The 22762-nt window shown below is 44.9% G+C and overlaps 1 protein-coding gene across 5 annotated transcripts in view; it reads right to left on the bottom strand.

The window, feature by feature from the left end:
* The window catches only part of LOC147028083 (SH3 and cysteine-rich domain-containing protein-like), a 133791-nt gene extending 111799 nt beyond the window's left edge, over positions 1–21992 (bottom strand). For 2 of the 5 annotated variants that reach the window (XM_085878117.1, XM_085878114.1), the window contains exons 1-2: positions 21735–21991; positions 19432–19587 (exon numbers count right to left, since the gene is read on the bottom strand). In XM_085878117.1, the coding sequence (XP_085734243.1) occupies positions 19432–19512 (81 nt within the window). In that variant the 5' untranslated portion in view covers positions 19513–19587; positions 21735–21991. Of the gene's footprint in view, positions 1–19431; positions 19588–21734 lie in introns of all 5 variants that reach the window. The other 3 variants (XM_085878115.1, XM_085878118.1, XM_085878116.1) reach the window with 3 other exon arrangements.
* Between the last annotated feature and the right edge of the window lie 770 nt (positions 21993–22762).

The following is a 22762-nucleotide window of genomic DNA, read 5'->3' as shown; positions in this document are numbered from 1 at the left end:
CCTTCAAATCTATATCAAATGTCTAAAATAGTATGCTCATGTGTTTGTAGTCAGTGAGAGGCTCATTTTGAGGTGTCACATGCTATATTTATGTACAAAATAAAAAAAATAAAAAAATAGTATACGGTTTTTTTTTTAGCTAATTTAGGGTCATGTCAAAATTGGGTCTAAAATTCATAAAAAATAATAAAATTAAAACTTCCCAACATCGTTGTTTTGTGAGAAGAATGTCCATAGAACATGAAAAACATTAGAAACAACAGTTGGCAAAGAAAAAATACAGGAATACACATGGCCCTACACTATGGTGTCAAATAGAAAAAGAAGAGAGTGCTCGTTTGTTGTTGGCATGCTTGCTCAACCAAGCAAACAAAAATCCACTTCACTCAATGGTCGTGATGGTGTAGAACAAAAGTCACGATTAAATATTGACGTGTCAAGTGATGTGTGAAATAAAATGAAAAAAACTTGCATGAAAAAGAGCACCTCGAGCTGAACACATACTGAGATGAGCTTCCCAGCACCTCTCGTATCTGCAATGCCCATTGTCTCTCTGAAAGGATTCCATTGATTGGCCAATAATATTCACACGAGTTTTTTTTCTTGTCATGACATTTCCGCTATTAGCAAATGTAAAGAAAAATTAATGAGCGACTACAATTATTATTCCTATTATTCTTATAATCATTATTATTATTATTCTGCTCGAAAACCTATTTTATTGCCTCTCAGAATCTTTTGACATGTACATAGTAGATTGCATCATGTTGTAAGACCTTTTTGCTGATGCCATTGGCCCAGTCTTTGTTCTGATCCAAGATAATGCTCAATGCCATTCTGTTATAATCATCAAGGAGTGCCTTGCACAGGAAACAACCAAAGTAATGGAGTGGCCATACAACTCTGGGAACTAGGACTTCTGTTGCCTGAACGATGTATAGCATCCCACAAAACATCATCCGCACTGTGATCAGAATCATGCCACAGCCTGAAGGAACTGAATCAATGTCGAGGAGCTCATATTCCATACGGACCCATTTTGTGATGTCTGTTCCAGCTCCCGAGAGAACATCATGTCCAGTGAACAATCACACATACACTTTAATTTATGTATTCCTCTGATGGCAAGGTTATGTATCATTGGGTACATTTTGAACGATTGTACCACATCATAACAAAATGTAACGATTTTGATGGCAAATTATTGTGCATAAACATTACCACAAAATGTGTCAAATTGGGTGTTGTCACTTAAAGTGTTCTATGAAGTGGCTCGGGTATTAAATGTTCTTTTCATATTTAGATCCTCGTGGAGGATCTCTAAATCTTCTCACGTTGTTGTTCTTCATCTTCTTCTTGTGGACTTTTTTGTTTCACAGCCTACAGTTTTCATCGAAACTTCCTGAAACTTGGCGTATACATGTAAAAATACCCCGTGCAGACAGTAACCATCTCCGGTTTTGAAAATTCCTCCTGGAAAAAAAAGTGATGATATCAAAATATCTCCGCTAATGGAAATCGCCTAAAAATTATCTCCGAAACTAGGCAAGCTTTTTGAATTCTGTTTGCAGGAATCGAACAGGGCATTGGCAGAGATGAATTACCGCACATATGAAACGTCACTATGACGTCATATCAATTTTTATGACATCATTCCTATTTTTTGACATTTTTTGTTTCACAACCCAGAGTTTTCATCGGATCTTCGTGAAACTTGCCATGTATATGCAGAAAGCCCACGCGCAGGCAGTAACCATCTCCGATTTTGGAAATTCTTCCTAGAAAAAAAAAGTTGATGTCATATCGCCGCTAATGGAAATCGCCTATACCATTATCTCCGAAACTAGGCAAGCTGTTTGAATTTTGTTTGCGGGAATCAAGCCAGGCATTAGCACAGATAACACTGGTCAACAACTTTTTACTTTCTGAATGTTGTCTAGATTTCTACAAGTGAATTAGGGTATTCTGGCACTGCTGAATCAGGAAATGGCATCCGTTTCTCTCCATCAGGTCAGGTTTTTGTGCTAAGTTGATTTGAAAAAATCAGATCTTGTGACAAAATCAATTACATTTTTGTGGCATTATCAGCTGATTTTTGTCAACACATATCATCCTAAACATGTTTTTAAGAAAAAAAATGTTTTGCCAACAACATTTATTGATTACATGATAGAAACATCGATTACTGTCATCTGAATGGTGGGCATTGATAAAGGTAAGTACAAGTAAATTGCATGTTGCGTCACCACTGTTCAAACTTCAGGGCTTGAACTTCCGTTTCTTCGAACTCCTGGAATGTTCAGCGGCAGGGAGGTCTCTCTTCAGATTCCAACAGTAGTCAGCCATCATGACTGCGTCCCAGCGACCCTGATACCTGGTCTCCATCTCCTTCATGTCCTGATGGAATCTCTCCCCCTGCTCGTCACTCATTGAACCCAGGTTCTCAGGAAACCGGTTCATATGTGAAAATAGGTAGTGCATCTTGATGCTCATGTTGCAGCCCAGGTTTCTGAAAGCAGTCAGCATGTTGTTGACAAGTTCTGCGTAGTTTCTGGCCTTATTGTTGCCAAGAAAGTTCTTCACTACCAAAACAAATGTCTTCCACGCTTCCAGTTCCACTTCGTTCATTGAGTTTTTGAACTCTGGATCTCTGATGAGCTGACGGATCTGAGAACCATCAAAGATGCCAGCTTTCAACTTCTCCATGGTCAATACTGGAAAAGCCTGGCACAAGTAAGTGAAGCAGTCACCATCTTTGTCCAGAGCCTTGGTGAACTGCTTGATTAAGCCGAGCTTGATGTGCAGCGGTGGGAAGAGTATTCTGTCTCTGTCCACCAGAGGGTCGTTGATGACGTTCCTTTCTTTGCATGGCACCAATTCCTCCCGCACAGGCCAGTCCTTCTTCGTGTAATGCTGAGCACGGTCCCTACTATCCCACATGCACAGAAAACATGGGTACTTGGTGAAGCCAGACTGTTGTCCCAACAAAAAGTTCACCATCTTCAGGTCAACACAAATAAACCACTTATGCTGATCATAACCAATTTTCTCCAGCACGTACTTCACCGCTTCATACTTCTCCTTCAGTGTAGTCGAGTGAGCGATGGGTACAGAGGCAAACTGGTTGCCGTTGTGTAGCAGAACACATTTCAGTGATCGCTTGCTGCTGTCAATGAACAGTCTCCAATCTTTGGGTTCATACTGTGGCACTCCAAGCTTGAGCAGAAGCGCATGTCATAAATTGGCGCATGTAGGTATTGTACATTCTTCAGAGTTCGTTATTTCAAGAAATACAACTTTTTTGTATCACATTATTATAAAATCTGCCCCATTAACTTTAGTTTTGATCCACGAACTTTATGCTTTGCCTCACCAATTTTTGGAAGATTTTGAGGTTTTATGACTTCAAACTGATCCCTTTTCGACATAATCACCCAGAACTATCGTACCTGAATACTTCTTGTCATTAAAATAATTATTTCCAATCAAAACAATTATTTGACATGACATTTTACCCCCACCAACTTCTTCTAAAATGCTCCACACATGCGTACATGTGAACAAAAATGTAAAAAACGACATGTGGCCATATCTCAAAAACTTGACCTGATTGAACAAAACTAATGTGAGTTTTGGATTCAGCGCATCAGATTCGTCCTAAATCAGCTTAAAAAATGCAGACAACAAATTTGTTGTTGACCAGTGTAATTTATCCCAAACCTGATACATCACAATGACGTCATATTCGTTTTTATTACGTCATCATTAAGAGGACGAGGATCTTAGCTCATTTGAGCTTGTTGAGTTTATTTTGAGTAGAATGTTGGTGACATGATTATACTTTGATGTTCATATCTTTGAGTGGAATTCACCAGGTGTTTGTTCTACCAGGCGTTTGTTCTACCAGGCGTTTGTTCTACCAGGCGTTTGTTCTGCCAGGCGTTTGTTCTGCCAGGCGTTTGTTCTGCCAGGCGTTTGTTCTGCCAGGCGTTTGTTCTGCCAGGCGTTTGTTCTGCCAGGCGTTTGTTCTGCCAGGCGTTTGTTCTGCCAGGCGTTTGATCTGCCAGGCGTTTGATCTACCCAGCATTTCATCCACCAAGCGTGTGATCTGCCAGGTGTTCGATATACCGATTTTTCAATCTCCCAAGCGTTCCATCTATCAATTTCTCCTTACCACGAGTCCTTTGGCCAAGCCTGTGCTCACGCTTGCCAGCTCAAATCACTAACTTTTCTAACCGTAACTTTTCTTCCTCTCTACATTTCTTTGGTTGTGATTCTGATTGGTGCCAAGTCTTGGGTGTCGATAATTAACTAAGATTGTAGAAGGGGCCCATAACTGTCAAGGAAACAAGTTCTTCTCTATATCTCTTTTATCTGTACATACATGCCATTCAAATTCTCCCCATTGTATATGTGTCCCACCCTCACAAACACCCTGAATATGTGCTTGTCATTCTTTATGAATAAAACCTTTACTGTACATACGTGCCACACAAATTTCCCCCGAGTTCCCCCTATATAAATAAACCTGTACATGTTTTCTTTCAACCTGCTCGTAGTGTCTTTTCCACATTGGTCAAACACAGTCCGCATCAGTGATGACTGGGAGGTTTTACCCCATCTGTTTTCTTCCAGTATAGGCAGTGCATACTTACAATTCTTGCTCGGCCATACATAAGAGGGGTGTGCACTGAGGGTACAGACCTCATTTGGTCAGGTCAACTCACCAACAGGTAAACGGTATCAGACAGGAACCCTATTAGACTTCATCGTTCCAATTGACATACATGGTTGCTTTACAACCCACCAGACTGCAGAGTTAAAGATGGGACAGAGTTGGGAGGGGGTTGGCTGAGGCTTTTTTGTTGAGTTGGCAGAATTACATGTGTGAGTTTACTCACGGTAAAATGTAATTGTGGGCGTGGGTGTGTGTGGGTGTCACTGTAAGAGGGGGGGGGGGGTGATGACACAGTCACCCTCTGGATAACGTGCGAGTACAGTGCCTTCAGAGAGTATTCACGCACCTCGACTTTTGTCACATTTTGTTGTGTTTCAGCCTGAATTTAAAATGGATTAAAATAAAATTTTCTGTCACTGATCTTCACATAATACTGCATAATGACAAAGTGAAAACATGTTTTAGAATTTTTTACAAATTAATTAAAAATGAAAAGCTGAAATGTCTTTTGTCAAGAAGTATTCAACCCCCTGAGTCAATACTTTGTTGAAGCACCTATGGCAGCAATTACAGCTTCGAATCTTCCTTGGACTTTCACATTCTTTTTCTGAAGCCATTCCAGTGTTGCTTTGGCTGTATGCTTGGGGTCATTGTTCTGTTGGAATGTAAATCTTCACTGCAGTCTTAGATCTTTTGCACTCTCAAGCAGGTTCTCAAGGATTTGCCTGTATTTGGCTCCATTCATTGTTCCCTCTATCCTTACAAGTCTCCCAGTCCCTGCAGCTGAAAAGCATCCCCAAAGCATGATGCGGCCACCACTCTGTTTCATGGTATGGATGGTATTAGAAGGGTGTTGAGCTTTACTCGGTTTCTGCAGACATAGCGCTTTGCATTCACTCCAAAGAGTTTGATTTTTCATCTCATCAGACCACCAAATCTTTCCCCTCATGCTCTCAGTCTTTCATGTGCCTTTTTGCAAACACCAGGCATGCTGTCATGTGACTTTTTCTCAGGAGTAGCTTCCATCTGACCACTCTGCCAGAAAGCCCAGATTTATGAAGTACTGCAGAGAATGTTGTCCTTCCAGCAGGTTCTCCTCAGCCATGGAACTCTATAGTTCTGTCAGAGTGGTTATTGGGTTCTTGGTCACCTTCTTGACCAAGGTCCTTGTTGCCCAGTTGATCAGTTTGGTCACCCAGCCAGCTCTAGGAATAGTCTGGGTAGTTCCATATTGTATCCATTTCCTAATGATGGAGCTCATTGTACTCTTGGGAACTTTCAACACTCTATAAATTGTTTTATACCCTTCCCCAGATCTATGTCTCCTCACAATTCTATCTGGGATTATACAGACAGTTCCTTGGACTTCATGGTGGAGTTTCTGCTCTGACATGCACCGTCAACTGTGGGACCTTAAATAGAAAGGTATGTTTCTTTCTAAATCATGTCCAATCAATTGAATTGGCCACAGGTGGACTCCAATCAAGTTGTGGAGACGTCTCAAGGATGATCAAAGGAAATTGGATGCACCTGAACTCAATTTGGAGGGTCATAGCAAAGGGGTTGAATACTTATTGACTCAAGAAACTTCTGCTTTTAATCCATTTTACATTCAGGCTGTAAAATAGATGTGACAAGAGTCGAGGGGTGTAAATACTTTCTGAAGGCACTTTATGAGTCATTCTACGGACACATACAGTGCCTTCAGAAAGTATTTACACCCTCTAGGAAGTATTCACAGGGACACTCTATTACAGTTAGCACTCCCAGTTTCTTGGCAAGGGTTACACTGGGTGGTTTGCCATGCAGCAGTAAGGGTAGGAATTTGGAATTTGGTCATGATGCCGATGATAGCTCACCTACTCTTCAAGAAGTAGACTGTGGGATATTTAACATCCACCAACTAGTACTGGCAGATGGGATGCCCAGTTTAAAGTCCATCCGAGGGACGACAAACACATTGATGCATCACCCTGGTGTGAAACAGCAGGATGACACTTTGTAGCTGAGCCGAGATTCAAATCCAGGCGAGACAGCTGAGAGGCGAGTGCATATACCGCTATGCCATCCTGCCAGCCCATACACACAAACACACAAACACACACGTGACATTCGAAATGATCTCCAAATGAAGAAGATGAGACGTAACATACTCATGATGGAGCATTCATGCTGCCAAAGCAGTTTTTTTGCCAATGGTGATACTGGGTGGTTTGCCATTGCCTTCCCAGCAGTCAATTGGGGCAGGAATTTGTAATTTAGCCAGAATATCGGCAAGAGCTCACAGACTCTTTGCAAAGGAAAGGGTGGAATCTTTAACATCCGTCAACTAATGCAGGTAGACAGGACAGCCAGTCCAGCATCCATCCGACGGACGGAACACACATTGATGAATCACCCTGCCTGTGAAACACCGGGATGACAATTTATAGCTCGGTCGAGGTTCGAACCCAGGCTAGACAGCTCGCAGGTAAATGTGCATACCTCTCACTCTCCGGCTGTCCTACCAGTCAACAAAATAAGTACAATGAAGCATTTGTATAACGAAAAAAAAAATGCATTTTTAAATTTTATAGGCAGTAGTAGTATACCATACACTGGATCATCCACTTTACTTGATGGTAACGATAAAACGAACCCACTGAATCAGCAACATTCTTTAGGAGAAAAGATTCCACAATCCAATGGTGGTACAGCAACATTAACAAAAAAAACAAGTCGGTATAAATGTGTTAAAAATCAAAGGACAAACTGTTCTCTCCATTTACTGCAGTGTAAACCTGGTGAGACACTGTGGGAGATGGAAAGAAGAGGGACACAAAAGGGAAGCAACGATGCATGATGCACGCTTGATGTAGGACTGATATACCAATCCATGGGATGCGCTCGGGACTCTCCGAACCTGTTGTCTTGTCATTGAACAAAGGAGCAGAGCAGAGGGAATGTTCAAGCAGCTGAGTGTTAGGCACTCTGCCTTCTGTTATATTTATTTACAAGACATTTTCTTTTAAACGTTAATTTTGCACTCGTTTCCCATTGTGCGGGGGAGGTTAAAACCTACAGGGGCACCGAATTTTAAAGGGCATTTTGGTGGAAGGAATCCATTCATAAACATAATGTAGCTCACTGGGGGCGAGCGGAAGGATGACAGAGGAAAAGCTGTCCTCATTAGGTGCATTAATGTGACAGTCGCTCACGGAAAACGAGAAGAAATAAAAGGTGTGGGGGCGTTTTTTGGGCGAAATGGCAGATTCTCAAAACACCGGAATAGCTAAACCAAATACTGAGCGAAAAACCGGATGTTTCAGCCTTCTAAGACTCAACATTCAATTTCCTCGACTCCAATTCAGGCTCAAGATGGAGACCAATGCTAGTCAGTCGGCAGATTTCAGATTTCAATGCTTTTACTCTTTAAGACTTAGAACTAACGAGTTCTGATATTTTCTCTTGTGGATTTCTGCCCAGGCTTCACGCAAAAGGTTTATCAATTCTGCTCATGACGTTGGTTTCTTGAACTTTTTCCGCACAGCTCGATCCAATATGGCCCAGAGGTGTTCAATGGGATTTATCTCAAGAGACTGACTTGGCCATGGAAGTCACTTGATCCCTTTTCTGCCCTCCCATTCTTTGGTCTTTTTTGCAATGTGGCATGGAGCTCCAACTTCTATGAACAGAGTGTTGTTTTTGACCATCTGACCAGTGGAGAAGACGGCATAACGTCCATCCTCATGGATAGAAATGTGCGTCATAGTGTTGATGTTGCCAACACACTCCACAAGCTCTGACCGACCAGCGCTACAGATTGCCCCCCACACCATCAATGAAAAACCACCGTGTTTGACAGTTGGCTGCAATCGGTTCAAAGAAAACTCTCGACTGGGATGTCTCCAGACACATACGCGTCCATTGTCAGAAAATTGAGCAAATTGGGACTCATCTGAAACAAGTTCGAATTGTGAACATACCTCGTGGGAGTTCATTCGTACAACTCTCAGGTGAGCGATAGCACGGGCGACAGATAGTTTTGAAGTTTGGTAAAATTTTCATCGCATCAGAAAAAAGAAACCAGAACACCTCACAAGAGTGAGGCTAGTTTCATATCATCATTTGTGAGTTAATTTTGTGTTGGGCATCGCCCAGCACATTTAATTTGTTTATTTTTTTAAAGAACAATTTTAAGAAAATGGGCCGAAAGGTCCGTTTCTCGGCCCAAAGGGCCACAATCTCACTTTGGGCTCAGTTAATGCCTGCAGAGTGACCTCAAGAATATACCTGTCAAATTTGGGCCGGTTTCTTTCAGGAATAACCGAGAAATAGCAATTTTAAGAAAATGGACCAAAAGGGTCGTTTCTCGGCCTAAATGGCAGGAATCGCACTTTGGGCTCAGTTAATGCCTGGGAAATGGTCTTTAAAATATACCTGTCAAGTTTGGTTCGGTTTGGTTCTGTCTATTAATAACGGAGAAATAACAACTTTAAGAAAATGGGCCAAAATGGGCCGTTCCTCGGCCCGAATGGCCGCAATCGCACTCTGGGCTCAGTTACTGCCTGCGGATATGTGTCTAGTATATGCCTGTCAATTTTCGTCGAATTCTGTTCATGAATCATGGAGAAATAGACGTTCAAATGAACTGTACACAAGAAAAGAGAGAATGCGAGCGGCGCTTCGACCCCGTGGGGTGGAAGACCCACGGTCGAGGCTTGTGAAAGAGCTAGAATTAGTACACTGAATGGATCAGGACACAACGTGACAAAAAAAGAACAGGGGGTGGGGGGGGGACACCAACAACAGAACTGAAGGCCAAGACAGAGGGAGGCGGACAAAGAATGCAGGCAGAGGAATGGGGGGGGGGGGGTAGGAGAGTATATACGAGTATGACGTTGACAAGATGGATACAGAAGGAAACTCTCAGGAGGAAAAACTGAAATTTTGAAAGGAGGAGGGATTGGGGTGAGTTGTGGGGGGCTGTCTTGAAGAACATCTGTCTGGACCTGGAGAGAAGAATGAGATTGAAGAGAATGTTGGTTCCACAGGTGGGAAAAAAGAAGAACGAATGAGTGGAGGTGAGCGGTATTCCTGGATTTTGGTACTTTCATCAGAAGAGGGTTGATGGTGGACCGTGTATGCCCTGCAGAAACTTGTATGGTGGGGGGGGGGGACAAATCACGGAAAGGGTAGAGGGAGCAAGACTAAAAAGGGGGTGGCGGACCTGTCTGCACGTTTTACCAGAAGGGGGGCTGATGGTGAACCGTGTATGCCCTGCAGAAATATATGGAAAGTGGGGGGGGGGGGACAAACATGGAGGAAAGGGCAGAGGTGCCAGGCTGAAAATAAGGTGCTTGAAGACAGTGATGGTAAAGTGATAGACCCATAGACTCAGCTTCATTGTCAGAGACTTCAATAATTTTGAAGGCCTTGGTTTTTACGGCTTCAAGCTGAGCAAGATGTGAGACAGGGAAGTCATAGGGGAGAGCAGTACTTCATCAAGCTGTGGATGAAAGCCTTTTTGGTAGATAGGAGTTCAAGTGTGCCAAGGAAGGATGACGGAGGATGCCCATTCGGCGGCCAAACTTTGGAGGCCAAATTTGAAATGTGATTTGCCCAAGAAAGATCACGGCTGATAGTGAGACCCGGGAGTTTGAATGACTGAACTTCCTCAAGAGGATTGTTTAGAAAGTAAATAGGAGAGTTTGCCAGACGGTTCTTTCAAAGAGAAATCGTGAGAGTGAGATTTGTCAGGATTGAAACATCTTCTCCTTGCACCTGCCTTCAGAATGTTTTTCTGGGTGTGTTAGAGATACCTTTTCGGGCTTACGGTCTTTGTGTTTACATACAAATTGGATTCGGTCGACTGTTGGTCTTTTCACGCACTCAGCCAATTCCACGATTGTCATTCCGTGCACTTGGTTGAGTTCCATCAGGCTGCTGCCTCCTCGTCATCTCGGCAGGTACATGATCCGGATGCAATGGTTTTTAAAAATCATTTTGTGGATGGTGAGGATTTTCGTTGTTTTGATGTCTAGCTTACTGATTTCCACTTGTGTCGAGATATTATTCCGTAGTTGTACTGGAATACTGGTACTGCGAGTTGGTTTATAGCAAGGGTTATACTGGGTTGTTTGCCATTACCTTCGCAGCAGTAGTTAGGGCAGGAATTTGGCTATGTTTGCCAGTGATAGCTCGCCTACTCTTTGTGAAAGACACCATGGGGTCTTTAACGTCCACCAACTAATGCCAACAGACAGCACACCCTGTTTAAAGTCCATCCGAGGGATGGCATACACATTGATTTATCTATCATCCTACCTGTGAAACACCATGATGACAATTTATAGCTGGGTCGACATTTGATCCCAGGATAGACATCTTAGAGATGAGTGCACCTACCTCGAGGGTCGAGGCCATCCTGCCAGCCCAAGGAATTATTTATATACGTAAGCTTTTTATATGCTGTCCTGGGATGGAAGGCCAGCTCGACTCTGGGGGGGAATGCACTCTACACTGATGTTGACTTGTCTTTTGGTTGAGATGTTACCCAACTCTCACTTGCTGTCAGCTGGTTAAAAAGGTACCAGGGTATCTTTTGCAAGACTATCCCATTATGCCTTTGCGGTGAACGCACATACCCTCGCAACGCATAATGCTTCAAATTTGAGAACGAAAGGTGTTCATAATGTTCTACGAATGAGATACTGACAATATATAGATCACCCCCGACATGTTTCATTTAAATTTCCATCGATAAGTGTAAATAATTAGGAACAAAGTATGTGTGCATTGTTAAATTAATTATATACATGCCTCATAATAATATTTTTTTGCATGCCTTGAACTTTTGTTCCTCGTTCATATTAATTTTTTAAATGCTATGTGTAAATATTCAGTGTAAATGAAGGAAAGAAAATTAATAATGAGCATGTTAAACAAGCAAGATTGATTTTTAACCCACGTGAAGCAAACCGAGAAGCAGGGTTAAGCGATCGGTCACGTACGTGCGCGTCTACATGTTGTTATTCCCTTTTCTCTGGAACCGCTTGTTGGATTGAGACGAAATGTCACCATTGGAGCGACGACTCATGTGGAATGTTTCAATGATAAAGATGACGTCATAAGTCACGTGGTGAGGCAGCCATGTTGGAAAAAAGGAGAAACGTTGGACGTCTGTATCTCGGAAACCCGCTGCATGGAAAAAAAAAAACTTGAAATTTGACACATGTGAAGTACTCCTCATGGGGAATGAGTGTGATTTCTACCTCCGCCAACGAAGGTGAAGGAGGTTAGGTTTTCACCACTGTCTGTCTGTTTGTTTTTCTGTCTGTTTGTCTGTGTGCAGGATATCTCAAAAAGTTGTGGACTGATCCGGATGAAATTTTGTGAACACGTTGGGTGTGTGACAAGGACGAACTGATTCGATTTTGCTGAAGATCTGCTTCCTGATCCAGCGACTAGAATTTTTAAGTGATTCTTCACCATTGAGAGATAGGACTAAACTGATATATAGCATGATATTTAAAAAAATGTATTGAGCCTGATACATTCTCATGGATCAGGCATTGCGGGACAAAGGTATGCGCTCCACCAAGTGCCCTTCTAATTTTTGATATCATGGATCAGGTCAGGTAGCAGCACATTCCTGTCTCCTTTCTGCTGGTACTCCAGGGGCCTCTGTCTGGCCATCACCCAGGCAGATGCCTGGCCCATCCCCATCTCCTTGGGATGCCAATCAACCTGCTGCAATGAGGCACGTGGTTGGCCCATTGGCCTCCTCCATTCATGAGGCTCCCTCACTGAGAGAATCTGGTGAGCAGGATCAGCGTCAGGAAAACGAGACATGTCCATACAGCCACAGCTGATGCTCATGGACTATGCAGGTAACAAATCTCATTTGAGCCTCTCTCAGCAACTGCTCGTTGGACACAATACCTGACCAGTGATAGCCAATGATTCTACGAAGAGACCTGGTACCAAAGCAAATAATTCTCCATCTCAAATCCCTGGTCAGAGTCCAAGTCTCACATCCGTGGAGCAAGACTGAAAGCACCAAGGACCTGAAAACTCGGACTTTCGTCCTCCTGCACAGGTACCAACAGCACCACATCCCATGATCCAGTGAATCCATGACTCCCCAGGCGCGACCCAGACGTTTACTGACCTCTGGCTCACAGCCAGCAGAGACATGAATAACACTGCCAATGTAAGTGAATCTCTCCGTGAACTCAACATCCTCACCACAAACAGGTACAGACAGAATAGCAGCATCCAAGATGCCATCGAAAGCCTGAATCTTCGTTTTGACCCAGAAATCCCATAATTCCATCGGCTCCGACTCCTCATTCAGCACCTCGAGGGCCCTCAAAAGGATATCTAAAAGTCTCCACAAAGGTGACTGCATCATCTGCAAAATCAAGGTCAGAGATCTTGACATTCCCAAACAATGCACCGCAGCTTGATCGATCTGACATGCTCCCTAGAATCCAGTCCAAACAAGTGCTGAAAAGTGTGGGGGCCAGTGCACACCCCTCACAAACTCCAGTAACAACTGGAAATAAGTCAGAGATGGTATCACCACATCTCACAGCACTCTCAGTACCAGAGTATAGTTTAGACATCAGATTGATCAGTTCTGGTGACACCCCACAAAGACCAAGAATTCCCCCAGAGGGCATCCCGATTCACTGAATCAAACGCTTTGCAGAGATCAACATAGGCTGCAAGCAGCCCTTGCCGAAATTCTTCTCTGCGTTTGGTGAGGAGCCAAAGGGCAAAGATACGGTCAATCGTTGACCATGTCATAGGTGCCTTCATTATGACGTCATAATTGCATATGTAGAACGCTACATCTGATCACTATGAAAATTTTTGAGGGTCATCTAGGGATAAATTGATCAACAGAAGAAAAACCAGAGAGTTGATGTCAAAGCCACCCAATGCTCGTCTGTTTATACATTTATCGTTTTTAAGACTAGTCTAATAATATTTTTTAATAAAGCATTGCAGTGAAGTCTGATCCAAATAATTTTAAAGCAATATATGTATTTGTATATTGTCATCAGTAAAAAATAGTGTGGTAGATAAAAACATTAGAAAGGAAATAACTTGCACCAAAAACTTGAACATTTTCACGCTCACGCTCACGCCGGGGGTATCACCAAAGCTCTCTGTTCTTCAAACAGGCGAGCTAATAAACCAGAGAGTTGGTGTCAAAGAACCCAATGCTCGCCGGTTTATACATTTATCGTTTTTAAAAGACTAGTCCAATAATATTTTTTCTAAAGCATTGCAGTGAAGTCTGATCCAAATAATTTTAAAGCAATATATGTATTTGTATATTGTAATCAGTAAAAAATCGTGTGGTAGATAAAAACATTAGAAAGGAAATAACTTGCACAAAAACTTAAACATTTTCATGCTGACGCTCACACCAGGGGTATTGCTATAGCTCTCTGTTCTTCGAACAGGCGAGCTAACCAGGGAGTTGGTGTCAAAGACACCCAATGCTCGCCTGTTTATACATTTATCGTTTTTAAAAGACTAGTCTAATAATATTTTTTATAAAGCATTGCAGTGAAGTCTGATCCAAATAATTTTAAAGCAATATATGTATTTGTATATTGTCATCAGTAAAAAATCGTGTGGTGGATAAAAACATTATAAAGGAAATAACTTGCACAAAAACTTTAACATTTTCACGCTCACGCTGGGGGTATCACTATAGCTCTCTGTTCTTCGAACAGGCGAGCTAACCAGAGAGTTGGTGTCAAAGCCACCCAATGCTCGCCTGTTTATACATTTATAGTTTTTAAAAGACTAGTCTAATAATATTTTTTATAAAGCATTGCAGTGAAGTCTGATCCAAATAATTTTAAAGCAATATATGTATTTGTATATTGTAATCACTAAAAAATAGTGTGGTAGATAAAAACATAAGAAAGGAAATAACTTGCACCAAAAACGTTAACATTTTCACGCTCACACTGACGCTGACGCTCACGCTGACGCTGACGCCGGGGGTATCGCTATAGCTCTCTGTTCTTTGAACAGGCGAGTTAAAAATGATGACTTCATCGGTCACGTGGTTTGGCAACCATTTTTAAAATAAAAAACCTACATTCTTCTTCTCAAAAATGACTGAACAGATAGAGGAGAAACTTTACAGGCATGACGGCCTATTCATGAGGAACAAGAAGTTCCAACCGATGATGTCAGAGGTCACCTGGTTTGGCAGCCATGTTGGATTTACACTAAAACCTTAAAAAAAAATTATCCAGAATGGCTGGACAGATCGAGGGGATACTTCACATACATGTTCCCCAAGCGTTGGGAAATAATTGATATTCATGGGTCTTCATGAATAATTGATTGGTCACATGGTTTGGCAGCCATATTGGATCGAAGGAAAAAATATATTTTAATTCTCTCTTGAAATGCTGCATAAATCGACGTGAAACTTCAAAAGTATGATCTAGTAGTGATGGGGAATACAGTATATATATTTTAATTTCAACCTGATTGGACGCATGTTATAGCAGCCAGAATTATTTAATTTTTTGAATCTGGGTTCTTTTTGATTTTTAAAAATTGTAATTAGGCTCACTTGGCTGCACCTGGATGGTTTTTATGGTAGAGGACTGCAGTTGAAACCCAAGTCCTATCCAGGTTCCTCCTGATGACTTCATCTTTGCTTTTTACTTGTTTGGGTTCCTTCTGATGACTCCAATACAGTACCTATTTTATTTGGTCTTCCATTTAATTTGAATTTAATTTTTTTAATTACAAATTTGCCACCAGAAGAGTTGGCTTGCACCAACTCCTTCTCAAGACTGCGTGGGGTAAATATTCTATTAATACCATCTACTTTGAAAGGTGATTGAGGTAAATGAAACATAGCATAAGAAAGATGAAATAAGGATACTGCACAGGATAAAGGGCCATTTGAATATTTCACACACGAGGGGGTAGATCAGGGTGATGAGCAGAATATGTGAACTGACAGGATAGTGTACTCACCTCAATATAGTGTGCTCACCTCACGCTGAAAAGGTAGTGTACTCACCACAAGCTAAAATTTCACTGTTTGCATTTTCACCTTCAACATTCTGGGTTCAATTTTTGATGCAACAGAATCACACCAAAAAAGGTCATCTTCATGTTCCACCATCAATGGGTTGCATCAGTGAATACAAGTTCAACGAGAACGGCATTTGGTAGAGCGCATATCTCCATCAGGCTGAACAGATTACATTTTGCATCCCACTGGCACTGATAGGCTGGATCTGTATCCAGACCTGAACCAAAATCGTATTGGCTTGTTCTTGTCACCTACACAACTCATCCACCAAGTTTTGTCATAACCCATCCACAACTTTTTGAGATATTGTGCTATATGTCGTTTTTCATGCTAGTTCTCAATTGTGAAGAATCACTTAAAAAAAATTCTCGTATCCAGATCTGGATCTTAACCAAAACCAAAACAATTTGTCCTTGTCACACACCCAACCTGTCCACGAGGTTTCATCTGAATCTGTCGATAACTTTTTGAGATATCTTGCTCACAAAAACAAACAAACAAACAGACAGGCAGAAAAACAGGGTTGAAAACAAATTCTGTCCACCTTCAGTGGTGGAGGTAACTAACCGTCCCGTTTGCATGCATCCAATTGTAGGGGTTAAACAACCCAACTTTTGAAACGAGTAGACCAAATTTTACTGAAATTGTGGCCAAATTCATATTTCCTTCATGGTTGAGGGCTGCTTGAGGAGCACCTTGTAATGGAGTTGCGAACGATGTAAAAGTTCATTCTCAGCAATGAAACAATGAAACCAGCAATGAAACCAGGCTCGGTGGCATAATGGGTAGAGCATCCTCTCAGAGTCTGGTAGGTCAGTGGAACTCCAGCTGAGTCATACCAAATACTTTAAAAATGGTATGTGCTGTTTTTATGCTTGCCACTCAGCATTTAGAGGTTAGAGCACAGACAAAAATAAAAAGACATAAGTTGGTGTTTATAGCTAAGCCTTTGATGGCCTTCGCCTGCATTGAAGTTCCTTGGAGTGGAACTCCAATGAAACACAGTGATGATTCCCATGAGTGTAAGATATGCTGCTTCTGGGGGTTTCGCTCTCTCAAACAAATATTTTGACAGGGATGTCGTGGAGGAATTTGTCCCACTGGATTGCATCGTTATTGAGGCATGGAAATGCCACACACAGTGTTCCTCTGTAGATCAGGATATAAATTTGTAATTTTGCCAGGGTGCTGGCATGCAATGGCCTACTCTTCGTCAAAAGACAATGTGAGTATTTAATGTCCACGAGCAAATGCTAGCAAGCCAGACAGTCAGACTAACACCCCCTCCAGAAGCCGGCACACGAATTGATGGCCCTTCTGAAAAGCACCAGGATGGCAGTTTACAGTCGGCAATCAAACCCAGACTAGACAGCCGAAAGTCAAGTCAACTACCTCCTGGGTGTCCTATCAGCATGCTTTTGGGTTAAATGCCAGTTTTCTATCACCTCGATTATGGCCTCACTCCTCCAATCCCATCGTCCCTCCTTCCACCACCAGTCCTCCGAGGTCACACAGATTCTTCCAGAATCCCACACCTGGTTACCAACTCCAGTTATAAGCTAAACGCCACCCTCTCCTCTCTCTCCGGTCCTTCAAGAGTGTTGCTCATCATCACCTCATGCTACCTCCCATACCCACACCTGCTCTTGTCGACTCTGCCTGATCTCCCACCTCTCTCCTCTCTGCCACTCAAGTGCGATGTCCTTTTTTTCACCGTTCCCTTTTGACCTTCTGTCAGACCATGAACCTCATATTGGCCCCCCATTTAACTCCACCATGAGCCTAAGCTTCTGCATTAAAACATAATAATAATTAGACACAGATATTAGGATAGTCTTTTGTAAGGTTAAGTTATGGATTGTTCCCTTCATGCGAATGTTGGATCCGGTGAGTACTGGAGGTGGACAGGAGTCACGCAGTGAGTGTGTCCATTGATAGCAGATTGTGTCCAAACCCCCTCCGCTCTTTTAATGTCGGACAACCCCCGACTGCTACAGCTAACTTAGTTCTCCCGCCCGCTCATTCCTCTAACTGCCCCACTTTCTCATTCTCAAGCCAATCTTTCGAGAAACTAATTTCCATGCGCGATGAGACCCCCACTGGTCCCTGCGACGTCGTGAGGCAGGCTCACGATGGGTCACGTTGGCAATTCATGGGGATGGGGGGGGGAGAGTGGGAGCGCGGTCTTTTTTTTTTAATCTCGGTAACAGACGAACAGCAAGGCAATCCCATGGCAAAGAGAACAAATGAACAACCGGGGGGAGGAGGTGGCGGGGGGGGGAGGAGGAGGTGGCAGGGGAGGGGGAGGAGGAGGAGGTGGCAGGGGGAGGGGGAGGAGGAGGAGGTGGCAGGGGGGGGGAGCCGGAGAATGAAAGATGTTTTCCTTAGCGCTGATGAGCTTGATAAGGGTGAAAATCAAATTGTCGAAACGTTGGATTTTGTGGGACAAAATGTTGGAGCTACTTTGATCGATGGAGGGGGGCTCGACTCTCCTGAGAAGGAATTACAAAACGTTACGGACGCTCATTCCAAATCCCTCAGGCAGAACGACCTTCAACGGCCAAACCACTCCAGCCAGGGCCACGATGACCGTCTCGCTGCACTCAGGCGTGGGGCATGGGAAGTGGGGAATGGGGGGCGAGGGGCATGGGGAGTGGGGAATGGGGGGCGAGGGGCATGGGAAGTGGGGAATGGGGGGCGAGGGGCAGGGGGAGTGGGGAATGGGGGGCGAGGGGCATGGGAAGTGGGGAATGGGGGGCGTGGGGCATGGGGAGTGGGGAATGGGGGCGAGGGGCATGGGGAGTGGGGAATGGGGGCGTGGGGCATGGGGAGTGGGGAATGGGGGGCGAGGGGCATGGGGAGTGGGGAATGGGGGCGAGGGGCATGGGAAGTGGGGAATGGGGGCGTGGGGCATGGGGAGTGGGGAATGGGGGGCGAGGGGCATGGGGAGTGGGGAATGGGGGGCGAGGGGCATGGGGAGTGGGGAATGGGGGGCGAGGGGCATGGGGAGTGGGGAATGGGGGGCGAGGGGCATGGGAAATGGGGAATGGGGGCATGGGGCGGGACGGGGATCAAGTTCCGCCATGCTTGGAAGGCGATTTCTCACGTGGTGTCATTAACTTATTTACGGGTTGTTCAAAAAGTTCCCCGAATGAGAAACACGTCGAAATAAAAACATCACCGAGTTCAATTTCCTCACGAATCACGTGCTGCACACTTTAATGACGTCATAACTCGACCTCGCCAACCCTCACCTCCCAAGACATCAAACTCAAATCACAGGACCGCACTGTCAGTTTGTAAAAAGGAGGGAATAAATTGAAAGGGAATTAATCGACTCTCGAAAGTTTGGTGGAAATTTTGTTGTTGTTATAATGACTTACTTTTATTTAATATACCGTTATAACTGTGACCCTCGATAGTAGACGAGACATCTCCGGCACCCTGAACAAATAACAAAATTCCTGCCCGAACTATACTTATCGAACGTCAGGCCTGAGCAGCCAGTTCGTGAAGCGACTTGGGTCAAACAGCTTACCCCCGGCCAACCCCACAAGAACGGGGGAATAATTGTGAGTGTTAAAGAAGAGGAGGATGTCATCCCACCAGAGAGATTCAGAGGAAAAACCGGGGTGAGGGAAGCGAGGGTGTGGGGAATTCTGCCTTTCCCCATTAAGTCTCTTACCGGAGACCCGGGTTGACCCGATGGGTTGAGCCCGTGAGTACCGCCAATGGGGGAGTTTTCTTTGCCGCCGATGCTGCTCATGTCGATAACCGTCGTCTCCGCTGTTCTCTTCTGGCGAGTGAAGTGGAGGGAACGATCACGAGAATGTGTAAAACCCTGCAAAGGGAAACGGCTTTTATATACACTCACTCACTCACTCACCTCACTCACTTACTCACACTCACTTACTCACACTCACTCACTCACTCACTCACTCACTCACTCACTCACTCACTCACTCACTCACTCACTCACTCACTCACTCACTCACTCACTCACTCACTCACTCACTCACTCACTCTCCCTCACTTACTCACTCACTCTCCCTCACTCTCCCTCACTCTCCCTCACTCTCCCTCACTCTCCCTCCCTCACTTACTCACTCACTCACTCACTCACTCACTCTCCCTCACTTACTCACTCACTCTCACTCACTCTCCCTCACTTACTCACTCACTCTCACTCACTCTCCCTCACTCTCCCTCACTCTCCCTCACTCTCCCTCACTCTCCCTCACTTACTCACTCACTCACTCACTCACTCACTCTCCCTCACTTACTCACTCACTCACTCTCCCTCACTCTCCCTCCCTCCCTCACTCACTCTCCCTCACTTACTCACTCACTCTCACTCACTCTCCCTCACTCTCCCTCACTCTCCCTCACTCTCCCTCACTCTCCCTCCCTCACTTACTCACTCTCCCTCACTCACTCACTCACTCACTCACTCACTCTCCCTCAATCACTCACTCTCCCTCACTTACTCACTCACTCTCCCTCCCTCACTTACTCACTCACTCACTCTCCCTCACTCACTCTCTCCCTCCCTTACTCACTCACTCTCCCTCACTCACTCACTCTCTCCCTCCCTCACTTTCCTCTCCCTCACTTACTCTCCCTCACTTACTCACTCACTCTCACTTACTCACTCACTCTCCCCCACTCACTCCCTCCCTCACTTACTCACTCTCTCCCTCACTGACTCACTCTCCCTCTCTCTCCCTCCCTCACTCACTCATGCACGCACTCTCCCTCTCTCCCCCTCACTCACTCACTCTCTCCCTCCCTTACTGACTCACTCACGCACTCTCCCTCTCTCTCCCTCATTTACTCACTCACTCTCCCTCACTCTCCCTCACTCCCTCTCTCCCTCCCTCACTTACTCACTCACTCTCCCTCCTCACTTACTCACTCCCTCCCTCTCTCTCTCCCTCATTTACTCACTCACTCTCCCTCTCTCTCCCTCACTCCCTCTCTCCCTCCCTCACTTACTCACTCACTCTCCCCTCCTCACTTACTCACTCCCTCTCCCTCTCTCTCCCTCACTCACTCACTCACCCTCTCCCTCCCTCACTCACTCTCCCTCTCTCTCTCCCTCTCCCTCACTCACTCACTCTCTCCCTCCCTCACTTTCCTCTCCCTCACTTACTCTCCCTCACTTACTCACTCACTCTCACTTACTCACTCACTCTCCCCCACTCACTCCCTCCCTCACTTACACACTCTCTTCCTCACTGACTCACTCTCCCTCTCTCTCCCTCCCTCACTCACTCATGCACGCACTCTCCCTCTCTCTCCCTCACTCACTCACTCTCTCCCTCCCTTACTGACTCACTCACGCACTCTCCCTCTCTCTCCCTCATTTACTCACTCACTCTCCCTCACTCTCCCTCACTCCCTCTCTCCCTCCCTCACTTACTCACTCACTCTCCCCTCCTCACTTACTCACTCCCTCTCCCTCTCTCTCCCTCATTTACTCACTCACTCTCCCTCTCTCTCCCTCACTCCCTCTCTCCCTCCCTCACTTACTCACTCACTCTCCCCTCCTCACTTACTCACTCCCTCTCCCTCTCTCTCCCTCACTCACTCACTCACCCTCTCCCTCCCTCACTCACTCTCCCTCTCTCTCTCCCTCTCCCTCACTCACTCACTCACTCTCCCTCACTCACTCTCCCTTACTCACTCACTCCCTCACTCACTCACTCCCTCACTTACTCACTCACTCACTCTCCCTCACTCCCTCACTCACCCTCCCTCACTCCCTCCCTCACTCACTCTCCATCCCCATCTCACCTGATCGATCCCTCTCCCCCCACTTGATCTCCCTCCCCCATCGTTCCAGATCTCTCCTCCTCCCCAACTCCACCTGGTCTCGATCTCTCACCCAATCCATCTCCTTCCCATTTCTTTTTATTTCCCATTTCCCTTTCCCTCCACCTGGAGTCACGACCCCGTTATTAGGGGAAGGACGTTTAACGTTCGTACCGGGCTGTAGCCTGTGGTCGTGGTCGTGGTCGTGGTCGTGGTCGTGGTCGTGGTCGTGGTCGTGGTCGTTTCGGAATTTCTCTTTTCGCTGTTAACAGGGACGGATGGATCGTGGACGAGGATGGAACAGCGCGAGAGGATGCGATTGGGTCTTGAGGCACGAAGTGCACTCACTATCTGAGTGTTAACATGTGAGCGGTTATCGTCTGGAGTGTCAAAAATGTCCTTTCGAATGGGATCGGATAAGGAAGCAATGGTGGTGGGCGGAGGGAGGGGGGAGGAGGGAGGAAGGGAGGGGAGGAGGAGGGAGGATGGAGGGGGGAGGGTGAAGGCGGGGGGGGGAGGGGGGTGGAGAGAGTGGGTATGATTTTGGCATCGAGCCGACCTTGGAGGACCTGTGATGACGTCTTCCTTACCTGCGTGTCCTTTGCTCAAACACTCGAACTCCGTGTTCGGTTGAGCCCAATGAATTACTGACTTCAACCCGTACGGGGAAATATTTCCAAGTGCTGTTCTTATACATTCATCAAAAGACCCGATCCATGGTCCATGGAAATCACCATCGTAGACCATGAGCCAGAACAGATTTGACGACCAAATTGAGGGAGTAAAAGCCACGATGGTTTTCAGTTCGCCTGATGTCTGTGAACTGTCGACAATCATGTGATTGGTTTGTCTTCGACATATTAATTTAACTGTGTGTTGTTCAGTATTAAATTTATATTGAGGGATTTGGAACAGGCTTAGGTATATTTTAGGGAATTCAACCAAAAATGCACTTTTTCTGTACCGGAGGTTTTTCCAACTATAAAATGCAGACCAAACTAAAACCGCACTCTCCGCTCCGCTCCGCTCAACAGTTGATGTTTTGTATCCCAATGAAACGCCGGACCTGGATTCTGACCGGAACCAAAATCGAATCGACTTGTTCTTATCATCAAACCAACTCATCCACAAAGTCTTGTCAAAATCAATCCACCACTTTTTGAAATATGATATCGTGTTACGGATTTGGAAGCCTTTTGCGC

The sequence above is a fragment of the Eptatretus burgeri genome, chromosome 4, assembly GCF_056783735.1.
Source record: "Eptatretus burgeri isolate ZD-2024b chromosome 4, Ebu_testis_v1, whole genome shotgun sequence".
NCBI classification, from domain to species: Eukaryota; Metazoa; Chordata; class Myxini; order Myxiniformes; family Myxinidae; genus Eptatretus; species Eptatretus burgeri.
Note: the sequence above shows the minus strand (reverse complement) of the source record. Positions and strands in the feature narration are given on the sequence as shown.